The 13,396-nt window shown below is 40.9% G+C and overlaps 1 protein-coding gene across 1 annotated transcript in view; it reads left to right on the top strand.

Moving 5' to 3' along the window:
- Positions 1 to 13,396, top strand: part of SUPT16H (SPT16 homolog, facilitates chromatin remodeling subunit) — a 40,657-nt gene that overhangs the window by 20,469 nt on the left and 6,792 nt on the right. Inside the window, exons 8-22 of the mRNA XM_003987429.6 lie at positions 1,042 to 1,132; positions 2,311 to 2,384; positions 2,520 to 2,632; positions 4,650 to 4,715; positions 4,830 to 4,925; positions 5,033 to 5,148; positions 5,238 to 5,391; positions 6,094 to 6,221; positions 6,683 to 6,818; positions 6,924 to 7,050; positions 7,309 to 7,427; positions 8,274 to 8,399; positions 8,729 to 8,841; positions 9,157 to 9,232; positions 9,573 to 9,742. Of these exons, the coding sequence (XP_003987478.2) occupies positions 1,042 to 1,132; positions 2,311 to 2,384; positions 2,520 to 2,632; positions 4,650 to 4,715; positions 4,830 to 4,925; positions 5,033 to 5,148; positions 5,238 to 5,391; positions 6,094 to 6,221; positions 6,683 to 6,818; positions 6,924 to 7,050; positions 7,309 to 7,427; positions 8,274 to 8,399; positions 8,729 to 8,841; positions 9,157 to 9,232; positions 9,573 to 9,742 (1,705 nt within the window). The remainder of the gene's footprint in view (positions 1 to 1,041; positions 1,133 to 2,310; positions 2,385 to 2,519; positions 2,633 to 4,649; positions 4,716 to 4,829; positions 4,926 to 5,032; positions 5,149 to 5,237; positions 5,392 to 6,093; positions 6,222 to 6,682; positions 6,819 to 6,923; positions 7,051 to 7,308; positions 7,428 to 8,273; positions 8,400 to 8,728; positions 8,842 to 9,156; positions 9,233 to 9,572; positions 9,743 to 13,396) is intronic.

The raw sequence follows: 13,396 nt of genomic DNA, 5'->3' as shown, positions 1-13,396 counted from the left end.
GGTAGGGGAGGGGCAGAGAGAGATGGAAACACAGAATCAGAAGCAGGCTCCAGGCTCTGAGCTGTCAGCACAGAGCCTGACATGGGGCTTGAACTCACGAACCATGAGATCATGACGTGAGCTGCAGTCAGACATTTAATCAACTTAGCCACCCAGGTGCCCCTTTTTTTTTTAATTTTTAAAAAGTTTATTTTTTTAATTTAAATTCAAGTTAACGTACAGCGTAATAACAATTTCAGGAATAGAATTTAGAGATTTATCACTTACGTGTAACACCCAGTGCTCATCCCAACAGGTGCCCTCCTTAATGCCTATTTAGCCCATTCCCCACCAGCTCTCCTCCAGCAAACCTCAGTTTATTCTCTGTTTTTGAGTCTCTTATGGTTTGTCTCCCTCAAGGCCAGAGTCTTTGTAATATTAATTCACCCATTCAGTAGTCCTATTTTTCAAAATGTATGATAACTTGAATTACTACGCCATTTATCAAATTACTTCACTGAGACCTGGCATCCCATAGTCCTCCTGCGTCATTGATTCTCAAACAGTGTAACTAAGAGTAACTAGGTGAGTTGTTTATTTAAAAATGCAGAATTCTAAGCCCTACCACTCCTGCAGCTTCATTTCTTAGTTCACACTTTGAGAAACTGCTTTAGGGAACTTAATAGGTGAAAAAAATGTTGATGGAAACGTAGTGGTCGTAGGGGCGCCTGGGTGACTCAGTCGGTTAAGCGTCTGACTTTGGCTCGGGTCACGATCTCACAGTTTGTGAGTTCAAGCCCTGCGTCGGGCTCTGTGCTGACAGCTCAGAGCCTGGAGTCTGCATCAGATTCCGTGTCTCCCTCTCTCACTGCCCCTTCCCTGCTTGCTCTTGTGCTCTCTCTCTCGCGCGCACTCTCTCTCTCTCTCTCTCTCTCTCTCTCTCTCTCTCAAAGATAAAGACATTAAAGAAAAAATTTTTTTTAACTTGTGGTCATTTTTGTGTTTTGGGGTTTTTCTCCACCTAAAAGATACTATAATGTTTCCTTTCTGTCTTGTCATTAGGTGTGAAGATATGTGACGTGTATAATGCTGTCATGGATGTGGTTAAAAAGCAGAAGCCAGAGTTGCTGAACAAAATTACCAAAAATCTAGGGTGAGATGTGATGAAGTTCATTGTCACTCTGAGATAGTTTTCATGACTGGCCGTGGTCAGGCAAAATATTCTTAGATCAATTCACCCAGCATTTATGGACTCTTAAACTTACAGTCCAAACACATAGTGTTATCAGAGAATGTGGGAAAGATTTCATTTCTACTTCCTGGGAAGAGGTGGAGATTTTTGCAGACCAATGTAGTAGATGCCAATAGACCTTCTAGGCTTAAATTACTAGTGTTAGGAGTCGTTACTTACTGTATGTCCTCTTTTAGAACACTTCAGCTCACATTTGCAAATGAAATACTCTTGAGATATCCTACAATTAATTTTTTTTTCAATTTTTATTTAATCCAGTATTTCTCCAATGTATTTGACCATTCATCACCTAGAAATACTCAACATCTTATAGAACCAAAGACATTTTGGAAGACAAAGGCTCTGGGCAGTTTCCTTAGATGGAAACTAGTCTGGGATATATAGTTTCTTTCTGGAATTTTCTGATGGACAAGAGGAAGTACATTGGCCTGTACCAAGTCTTGGCCCAGGTGACTTAATCCTAGTTACCAACAGTCCACAAAAAATCACCTTGCTTGGGGCACCTGAGTGGCTTAGTCAAGGCGATTCTCGATTTCGGCTCAGGTCGTGATCCCAGGGTCGTGGGATCAAGTTCCACATCTGGCTCTGTGCTGAGTGTAGAACCATGTTTTAAGATTCTCTTCTCCCTCTTTCTCTTTGTCCCACCCTCCCCCCTCTTTGCCCCTCCACTTGTGCTCGCTTTCTAACTCCTAAATATAAAAAAAAGTTTTTAATTTTTATTAATTGCTGTGCTTAATCCACTTACTATGGTCTTGGTAATATTCCCCTTAACAGTCTACTAAGTTGTTTATAGGAAAACTGGTAGAATATTGAAATTTAAATATGGTGTATAAGCTAAAATAAAAAAGGCTTGATATAATAAATGTTACACGAGGTACTTAATTAGGAAATCTGTTTCAACATATTATTAGCCCAAAGACTGTCCTCGAATCCTCTTCCTTAACTGACTGATCAGCAGGGCCAATCACTCAACATACTTATCTGCCTTATCCTGAAAATTGAAATAGAATATATTGTACTTGACCCATGTTAGAGATCTTTTAGCCTATTGCTGAAATTTCTCTTCATTTCCTTTTTAGGTTTGGAATGGGAATTGAATTCCGTGAAGGCTCTTTAGTAATTAATAGTAAAAATCAGTACAAACTAAAGAAAGGTGAGTTTTACAGGCGTGCAGTAGGAAAATACTTTTTTGAATAATTTCCTTTAGCTTCATCTTCCGCATTTTCTGTGTAAAATCTACGTCTCCATTCTCTCACGGTTATAGACTGATTCCTGTTTGCTGTTTTAGGGATGGTTTTCAGCATCAATTTGGGATTCTCAGACCTTACTAACAAGGAAGGGAAGAAACCAGAAGAGAAAACCTATGCTCTGTTCATTGGTGACACAGTGCTTGTGGATGAGGTGTGTATTCTTCTTTGACCTTTGATTGTTCATGAACTAACATTGAAAATACATTTTATATTCTTTGGAGTTTTTTTCTTAAAGGTGTTTGTTAGGGGCACCTGGGTCAGTTAAGCGTCTGATGCTTGATTTCGGCTCAGGTCCTGATCTCACAGTTCGTGGGATTGTGCCCCTCAGTGGTCTCTGTGCTGATAGCACAGAGTCTGCTTGGGGTTGTCTCTGTCTCTGCCCCTCCCCCACATGCTTGGGCGTGCGCTCTCTCAAACTTTTTTTTTTATTTTAAGTGTTAAATGCTAGCTGAAGGGAGAGGTCCATGTGACAGTGGCCCAATACAGCTAGGAATAGAGATTGTCATCCAAATACAGAGAATAATTTATTAAAAATTTTTTTTAATGTTTATTTTTGACAGAGACAGAGCATGAGTGGGGGAGGGGCAGAGAGAGAGGAAGACACAGAATGCAAAGCAGGCTCCAGGCTCTGAGCTGTCAGCACAGAGCCTGACGCAGGGCACAAACTCATAGACTGCAAGATCATGACCTGAGCCCAAAGTCAGACACTTAATCGACCGAGCCACCCAGGCACCCTCCTTTTTTGTTGTTGTTGTTTTTTACATTTATTTACTTTTGAGAGACAGAGTGTGCGCAGGGGAGGGGCAGAGAGAGAGGGAGACACAGAATCAGAAGCAGGCTCCAGGCTCCGAGCTGTCAGCAGAGAGCCTGACGTGGGGCTCAAACCCACAAACTGTGAGATCATGATCTGAGCCGAAGTTGGACGCTTAACCGACTGAGCCACCCAGGTGCCCCACAAATACAGAGAATAATTTAAACCACACAGTTCAACCTGTGACTTGAACCTGGATAATGATAATATTGGGAATTGATTCTTATTTTAAATTTTTTTAACAGCTTTATTGAGTTACAGTTTACATACCATGCAGTTCACCTGCTGAAAGTGTTTAATTTAGTGATTTTTAGTATATTCTCAGCAATCAGCACCACAGTCTAATTTTAGAACATTTTTATCACCTCAGAAAGAAACCGTGTACCCTAGCAGTCACTCCTCATTTTCCCCCCAAGCTCCCCAAACCTAGTCAACAACTAAACCGCTGGTTCTGGGCAGTTGTGGTCTTTTATAATTCTTTTTTTCACTTAGGAGAATTGATCCTTAATGTTCATAATAGCAAATACTTCTGAGTTCTTATTATGTTAGCACTTTTATGCATTAATTCACTGAATTATGATACCCTGTGAAGTAGATACTTTATCCTCAGATAAACTGGGGCACAGAAGTAGAAGTTGCCACATATCACCACTAGAAAGTGATTGAGGCAAAGGGCGCCTGGGTGGCTCAGTGAGCATCTCTTATTTAGGCTCAAGTCATGATCTCCCAGTTTGTGGGATCAAGCCCCATGTCAGGCTCTGCACTGACAGTACGGAGTCTGCTTGGGATTCTCTCTCCCCCTTTCTCTCTGCCCTTTCCCTACTCGGATGCGCTTGCACTGTCTTTCTCAAATAAAACTTTTTTTTAAAAAAACAAAAGGGAAGGAAAAAAAAAAAAAAGAGGTTAGAGTGGGAGAGAGCCAAAGCATAAGAGACTCTTAAAAACTGAGAACAAACTGAGGGTTGATGGGGGATGGGAGGGTGGGGGATGGGTATTGAGGAGGGTACCTTTTGGGATGAGCACTGGGTGTTGTATGGAAACCAATTTGACAATAAACTTCATATATTGAACATTAAAAAAAAAGGAAGAAGAAAATAAACATTAAAAAAAACAAAACAAAACAAGAAAGTGATTGAGGGAGGTTTCACATCAAGCCTGTATTCGTAATCATTATCCCAGTGTTGCCTCCTAAATTATAGTTCCTTTGAGGTTGCGAGGATAAAATCTGTATGCGTTGTCAGAGATTTTAGTATCCACAAGTTTCGAAGCATTGGCCAACTGTATACGAGGCTAGAAAGTGAAAGTGCTTTATTTAAATGCTCTTGTAAATGTCTCTGACTTCTTCCTTTTATTCCAGGATGGCCCAGCTACTGTCCTCACTTCTGTGAAGAAAAAAGTGAAGAATGTGGGGATTTTTCTAAAGGTAGGAAGAAGAAAAGCAGGTGGTGTAGGAAGTTTGGTACCGTGAAAAGGCTAAAGTAATAACTGGCTAAAAAGGTTAAAACTGGAATTGCTGATTCTCATTTTTCCCCCATAGAATGAGGATGAAGAGGAGGAGGAGGAGGAGAAAGATGAGGCCGAGGACCTGTTGGGAAGAGGTTCTCGGGCAGCACTGCTTACTGAAAGAACACGAGTGAGTTTGTTGTTTTAATCCACATTGACTCTCTCTCTGTCCTCTGGCTCCCGTCTGGGGCACGTCTGTAAGACTGGCAGTTCTGCTGACTTGGGTGTGTCCTCTAGAACGAGATGACCGCAGAAGAGAAGCGGAGAGCGCATCAAAAGGAACTGGCAGCTCAACTCAACGAGGAAGCAAAGAGGCGACTGACTGAACAGAAAGGAGAGCAACAGATTCAAAAGTAAGAGTTTGTGTTGGGCAACGAGGTTGTCTTAGGTTTGTATTTGATTTGTAGCAATTCCTCAAAAAATGTCTTTATCCCCACTCCAGAGCTCGCAAATCTAACGTGTCCTATAAAAACCCATCTTTGATGCCTAAGGAACCACATATTCGGGAAATGAAGATCTATATCGACAAGAAGTACGAGACCGTGATAATGCCTGTGTTCGGTATCGCGACACCTTTTCACATTGCCACAATCAAGGTATGAGCATTGAGTCAGGATCCATCCAGACTGGTTCTGAAACTATGAGTTGTGCTTTCCATAGATTGTTTTTCCGATTCTTCTACCCTCTGCTCATTCTCCACCCTTCTCACTTTGCTGACTCCCCCTCTCCTTGTCCCCTGCTATTGTTCTCTTTCTTTTCCATTTTGCACTTGCTTAGAATGTTCAGTGATCTCCTAGTCTAGAAATACAATTTGCATTAAGCGTTTGCCTTATTTTGTTTTACTTTTTCTTATAGGGAGAGAGCATGAGTTGGGGGAGGGTTGGAGAGAGAATGAATCCATAGCAGGCTCCATGCTGAGCGTGGAGCCTGACTTGGGGCTCAATCCCACCACCCTGGAATCATGACCTGAGGCAAAATCAAGAGTCGGACGCTCAACTGACTGAGCCACCCAAGCACCCCCACCCCGCCCCCTGCATTAAACATTTTTTAGCATGTTTTTGGACATGTGGTTCAGGGTACTCTGAGAAGCCAGTGATTCATTTGGAAGCACACATCTTGTCATACAAAAAAAATAAGCTAGGTGAAGGTAAAAAAAATCAGACCTAGGTGAAGGTTTATAGGCTAGGTTTAGCAGTCAGCTCGTAACTCCTAACTTAATTTTAATGTCTCTAAGTACTAACCTTTACTTTGGAAAGAAACTTGTTTATTTTGTTAATGCTTTCCTTTTCTTTGAGCAGAATATAAGCATGTCCGTGGAAGGAGATTATACTTACTTGCGAATCAACTTCTATTGCCCAGGCAGTGCTCTTGGCAGGAATGAGGGCAACATCTTTCCTAACCCAGAAGCCACTTTTGTCAAGGAAATGTGAGTCCCCGGGAAAACAACCATCCCCCATCCCTGCTGGTTGGAGTGGTACTCTCAGGAACATCTCATTGTGCTTTGTACGGTTTTGACGATGGAACCCAGTTTAGAATCCTCATGAATATATGTTAAACTGATTACACATGTTTTGCAGTAGAATCATAAATAAGGAAATGTGTGCCTCATTGGAGTCTGTTCTTCATGGTGTGGAATGGGATAATTGGCTATGCCAGATTTGAAAAATAAGTGTGATTTCCCACCCAGTGGATTAGCCATTTATAACATGCTCTATTTAAGAGAGAAGAAAGAGGGATGTTTTTCAGCTTTCCAGACACTGTCTTACCATTTACTGGTATCTTTATCTTCTGAAAGACATTTAAGTCCGTTAAAAATACAGTGAAGAGTGCAGGTTACCTGACCTGATAAAGATACTTCTGTAAGTTCTGGCTTCTCCTTTTTCACAGCACATACCGAGCTTCAAATATGAAGGCACCTGGAGAACAGACTGTACCAGCCTTGAACCTCCAGAATGCTTTCCGAATTATAAAAGAAGTACAGAAGCGTTATAAGACCCGGGAAGCAGAAGAGAAGGAGAAGGAGGTGAGCCTGGACACCAACAGAGCACCATTGTGTGAAAGGATACATGTGGGTTTGGAGGGGACACACAGTTACATGAGGATTCACAGTAATTCTCGTTCTACTTAGGGCATTGTGAAACAAGACTCCCTAGTGATCAATCTAAACCGGAGCAATCCCAAACTGAAAGATCTATACATTCGCCCAAACATTGCCCAGAAGAGGATGCAGGGTTCCCTGGAGGCCCATGTCAATGGTATGAATGATCTCTCGTGTGTCTGGGCTTTGTCTCTGGGGCACATTTGTGGGAATGACAGATGGATAATCCGTATGTGAGGGAGCTGCTGGAAAGAATCTATATATATTGCTGTACGGGCACAAGGAAGGGAAAGAAGCTCTGTGTGGTTTGCGGCATTTTCTGTGACTCGGTTCCAATCAGCCAGAAAAGACGCAATGTCTTCTGGCCTCACCTCATGCTGCTTGATGCTTAGCTGCTTCCTTTGTTTTCCCCCAGGTTTCCGTTTCACATCTGTTCGAGGAGACAAAGTGGATATTCTGTATAATAACATCAAGCATGCTTTGTTTCAGCCATGTGATGGAGAAATGATTATTGTCTTGCACTTTCACCTCAAGGTACGCTTTTTGATTTACAAGCTGTCAGATCTTGGGCAAGATCTTTCTGTTACTCTTTTTCTTTTAAAATAGTGACTAATAGGGACACCTGGGTGGCTCAGTTGATTAAGCGTCCAACTCTTGATTTCGGATCAGATCATGATCTCACGGTTAGCCTGCTTGGGATGCGCTCTCTCCCTGTCTGTCCCTCTCTCTGTTGTGCACGCGCACACACTCTCTCTTAAAATATATAAACTTTAGGGGCGCCTGGGTGGCTCAGTCGGTTGGGCGTCGGACTTCAGCTCAGGTCACGATCTCGCGGTCCGTTGAGTTCGAGCCCCGCGTCGGCTCTGGGCTGATGGCTCAGAGCCTGGAGCCTGCTTCCATTCTGTCTCCTCCTCTCTCTGCCCCTCCCCCGTTCATGCTCTGTCTCTGTCTCAAAAATAAATAAAACGTTAAAAAAAATTAAAAAAATAAAATAAAATATATAAACTTTAATAAATAAATGATGAATGATATCACCTGTCACAAAAGGTAAAGGGGGTTGAATAAGATAATGTTTATAAAGTCCACAGTGTCTAAAATCTAGAATAGAAAATAGAAAAATGTTTCTTTAGACAGTTTATTTTCGGCAAAGTCTCCCAAGTTCATTCTAATAAATAGGAATACTTTAAAAAATGTGTACGCTCTCACATTCCCAAATGTCATGATGACACCAGGGACAGTTTGACTATTTTTACATAGATGCTGTGGTTTCCAGGGTAGATACTATTTATACTTCACGTTGTTTTGTTGTGGTCTTGCCTCTTTGTTGTGTAGCCTGAGTTTTCTGACTGCTTTCTCGTTTTTTCCACTCCGTGCCCCCAGAATGCCATCATGTTCGGGAAGAAGCGGCACACGGATGTGCAATTCTACACAGAAGTGGGAGAGATCACCACGGACTTGGGGAAACATCAGCATATGCACGACCGAGATGACCTCTATGCTGAGCAGGTCTGTGAGATTGAGGATTTTATTTGCAGGGTATTGAGGTAGCTTGTGGTTCAGATCTGAGTTCAGTAGTTATATTTTGTAAATAACCCCCGCATCTTTCTGCAGAACAACTCAAGTATGCGCGGGGATGGTATAGTGCAGTGGCTTATGGGGCAGACTTGAATTGCAGACTCAGCTCTGCAGTTAATGGTGTAGTGGGCTGGGTTAAACTCTTCGTACTGGCGTCACAGGAATGAGGATTAAGGACCACAAAAGTACTTCAGGCTTTTTGAATGGATGTACGAGTGAAGTGATAACTGTAGCTAATTAGTTTTTTTTTCCTTCTACAGATGGAACGAGAAATGAGGCATAAACTGAAAACAGCGTTTAAAAATTTCATTGAGAAAGTAGAGGCTCTGACTAAGGAGGAACTGGAATTCGAAGTGCCTTTTAGGGACTTGGGGTAACATATCTCTTCTTTTTGACCTGAAGTGTCATCTGCCTATTAGGAAAATTGGTCATTCTTCCTTTGTGATAATTTAACATCACAGATCACGTCCTTTTTCCTTTGATTGAAAAACCTTTGAGACATCCATTCCCTCTTGAACATTTTTAGGCTGGGGTGAGTGGCTCAGACTGAGAGGCTTCCCCTGTAATTGACTCCAGTGAGTATGCTGGAGCTGGGTTTGGAATGGGGAAAGGCAAGAGGTGTATTGTGGCAGCACGTTTCTCTTGAGTGGGCCCAGTCCCTGTGAGCCTTTCTCTTACTCTCTTTCAGATTTAATGGAGCTCCTTACAGGAGTACCTGCCTCCTTCAGCCTACTAGTAGTGCGCTTGTAAACGCTACAGAGTGGGTGAGTATTTCTTCCCTTTTAGTAAGAAATTGTTAGAGAAAAGAAAGGGTAGGTGTTTTGAAAACTAGGTCTTTACTATTTCTGAAGATTTTCTTAGACACGACTTACTGAACAAATGATTCTTTAAGTAGTTTTTTAAATAGTTTCTTCAGTTTCTTTAAATTTATTCTCCTTGAGGAAAGATTTCGATCTTGCAAATCCTCATACTGAGACTTGTCAGTACATTGCATTGCTTTTAGTCTTCCCGAAAAGCAGTAGTGATTTTTAGGCCCTGAAAGTATTTGAAAATGCTCATGCTTTAGGGGACTTCTGTGATAGTGATCTCATTTCTCCCTGACAGCCACCTTTTGTGGTGACCTTGGATGAAGTGGAGCTGATTCACTTCGAGCGGGTTCAGTTTCACCTGAAGAACTTTGATATGGTGATAGTCTACAAGGACTACAGCAAGAAAGTGACGATGATCAACGCCATTCCAGTAGCCTCCCTAGACCCCATCAAGGAATGGCTGAAGTAAGTCAGTCTGCCGCACTCTCCCATTTACCCCTTGATCCCTCGATTACAGAATACAAGCATGGTATGTTGTATATAAAATCTGCTGGTGGACTTAAGGGAGAAACTGCCGTTGGGGAGTTATAGCCCAGGACTTAGAAGTTTGGCATCTGTTAGATAGAGTTATTAACTTCTTCCTGAAATTCCAACAGTAGTTGATGAATATTTACACATACAAAATCAAAAAAAAAGTCATCTTTGACTCTCCTTGATAGGTGTATAAAAATCTGAATACATGTATAATCAGTTAGTTATAAAAAGGGGATATCGCTTACTAGTTCTTTTACTTTTACTGAAAGATAATTTTTTCAATTTATTTTTTAAGTTTATTTATTTATTTATTTGAGAGAGACAGAGACAGTGCGAATAGGGGAAGGGTAGAGAGAGAGAATCCCCAGCAAGCTCCGCACTGCCAGCATAGAGCCTGACGCAGGGCTCGAACTCATGAAACTGAGACCTGAGCCGAAACCAAGAGTCGGATGCTTAACCAGCTGAGCCACTCAGATGCCCCATAAGATAAAACTTCTTGAATTTTAGCCTTTTAGGTCAGCTATAAAAGAATTTCTCACAGGAGTACCAAAACTCCAGTAAACAGGGAGATGTTATACTCTAGGTAAAGGGTGAAGCTTGGGTAGTGGTGAGTATAATTTGCTCTGCGCTCCACACACCCCTGCCTATTACCAGTGAAGAAGTGCTGAGATGTGACTCTCCTCTTAAGAGGTGGGTTGAGAGAACTTAGAAATAAATTGTGAGAAAGATACAAATTTATGGTTTTCCTGAGGATTTTCTTAAGACATAGGCAGGTAGGTGATAACAATATCCCAAATATGTGTTGTAAAGGTGACTTTTTTTATTCTTTTCAAATTTTTATTTAATTTCTAGTTAATTAACATACAGTGCAGTATTGGTGTCAGAATTCAGTGATTCATCACTTACATTCAACACCCAGTGCTCATCCCATCAAGTGCCCTCCTTAGAGCCCATCACCCATCTAGCCCATCCCTTACTCACCTCCCTCCATCAACCCTCTGTTTGTTCTCTAAGAGTCTTTTATGGATTGTTTCCCTCCTCCATTCGTTCATCTGTTTTGTTTCTTAAACTCTACATGAGTGAAATTACATGGTATTTGTCTTTCTCTGACTTACTTTGCTTAACATAGTACACTCTAGCTCTATCCATGTCGTTGCAAAATGGCAAGATTTCATCCTTTTTGATGGCTGAGTGATATTCCATTGTGTGTGTGTGTGTGTGTACACATATGCATCTTGATTCATTCATCAGTCAGTGGACATTTGGGCTCTCTCCATAGTTTGGCTGTTGATAATGCTGTTGTAAACGTCTGGGTGCATGTACGCATTTGAATCTTATTCTTGTAGCCTTTGAGTAAATACCTAATAGTGTAATTGTTGGATTGTAGGGTACTTTATTTTTAACTTTCTGAGGAACCTCCATTGTGTTCTCCAGACTGGCTGCACCAGTTTGCATTCCCACCAACAGTGTAAGAGGGTTCTCCTTTCTCTGCATCCTCACCAACATCTGTTTCCTGTGTTGTTAAGTTTCGCCATTCAGACAGATGTGAGGTGGTATCTCATCATGATTTTGATTTGTATTTCCTTGATGAGTGATGTTGAGCATCTTTTCATGTGTCTTTTGGCCATCTGGATGTCATCTTTGGAAAAGTGTCTATGTCTTCTGCCCATTTCTTAATGTATTTTTTAAAAAATCGGTTTTATTAAGGCAAAACTTACGTGTAATAAAATTCACCAATTTAAGTATATGGTCTGATGAGTTCTAATAAATGTGTACAGTCGCGAATCTACCATCATAATTAGGATGTAGAACACTTCTTCACTCCTAAAAGTTCTTCATACAGTTTTATGTAAGTCGGTCCCCTCCCTGTAATCCTATCCCTGGTTTCTATCACTATGTGGTTTGTGTCTTCTAGAATTTCATGTAAATGGAATCATAAGTATCTTGGTACCTTGCATCTTTCACTTAGCATAATGCTTTTGAAATTTATCCAAGTTGTTGAGTGCGTCAGTAGTGTATTCTTTTCTGTTACTGAGGAGTGTTCCAATGCATGGATATTCCGTACTTCATTTACCTTAATAGAAATGTTAATTGTTTCCACTTGGGGGTTCTTAGGAATAGCTGCTATAAACCTTACATACAGGTCTTTGTGTAAACGTTAAGTTTTCATTTCTTGAGTAGATGACCTAAGTGTGGCACTGCTGGGTCGCATGGTTTGTGGTAAAGTCTCTACGTTTAACCTTGTAAGAAACTATCAAATCATTTTTTTTTTTTTTTTTTTTTTTTAAATTTTTTTTTTTTTTCAACGTTTATTTATTTTTGGGACAGAGAGAGACAGAGCACGAACGGGGGAGGGGCAGAGAGAGAGGGAGACACAGAATCAGAAACAGGCTCCAGGCTCTGAGCCATCAGCCCAGAGCCCGACGCGGGGCTCGAACTCCCGGACCGCGAGAGCGTGACCTGGCTGAAGTCGGATGCTTAACCGACTGCGCCACCCAGGCGCCCCTATCAAATCATTTTTTGGAAAACCTGCAGTACCTGAGAATTGTAATTGCTGTGCATCTTAACACTTGGCTTTGTCGGTCTTTTTATTTTTTTTTTTTTTACTTTTTTCAGAGTGCATACATGAGGAAGGGGCAGAGGGCTTAAGAAAGAGAGAATCGTAAGCAGGCTCCACACCCAGCTCAGTGCCCGATGTGGGGTTTGATCTCACAATTGTGGGATCTTGACCTGAGCCAAAATCAAGAGTTGGTTTCTCAACTGACTGAACCATCCAGGCTCCCCTTGTCTCTTTTTAATGTTGGCCATTATAGTAGCTGTGGAGTGCTGTCTCATTGTGACTTCAGTTTGCATTTCCATGATGACTGATGATGTTGAGCTTATGTGTCATTCTGTATCCTAGAGGAAGTCTCTTCATATTTTTGTCCATGTTAAAAAGCAGATTGTTTGTCTGAGTTGTCAGAATTCTTTAGACTGGTTATAAATCCTTCATCAAATATAGGTTTTGCATATGTTTTCCTGCAGTAGATTCTATGCCTTTTCATTTCTCAAGTATCTTAAAGACTAGAAGTGTAAATTTCTCATGAAGTCTGTTTGATCTATTTTTTTCTTTTGTAATTTGCGTTTTTTAGATCTTATTTAATAAATTGACTAACCCGAAATCATAAAAATTTTCTGATTTCTTCTAGAGTTTTATAGATTTAGTTCTTGCATTTAGGTCTGTGATCCATTTTGAGTTAATTTTTTACTGTAGCATAAGGGTCAAGATTTGTATTTTGCCCAAATATAGCCAATTACTCTAGTATCATTTGTGAAGAGATTACCCCATAGTTACTGAATTATCCTGGCATCTTGTTTAAAAAAAAAAAGCCATCAACCATTTGGAGAGGGTGTAGTTTTGGATGCTATTCTGTTGCGTTGGCCTATGTGTGTCCTTATATCGCTGAAACAATGATTGTAGCTTTATAGAAAGTAAGTCTTAAAATCATGTAGCGTAAGTCTTCTGATTTTGTTCCTTTTCAGAATTGGCTATTGTACATAAAGGTTAGAATCTTCTTGTGTCTGTCAGCAAACTGGTCTTTTTAA

This window comes from Felis catus, chromosome B3 (genome assembly GCF_018350175.1).
Source record: "Felis catus isolate Fca126 chromosome B3, F.catus_Fca126_mat1.0, whole genome shotgun sequence".
Lineage (NCBI taxonomy): Eukaryota > Metazoa > Chordata > Mammalia > Carnivora > Felidae > Felis > Felis catus.
This window is presented reverse-complemented; position numbering and strand designations above follow the sequence as displayed.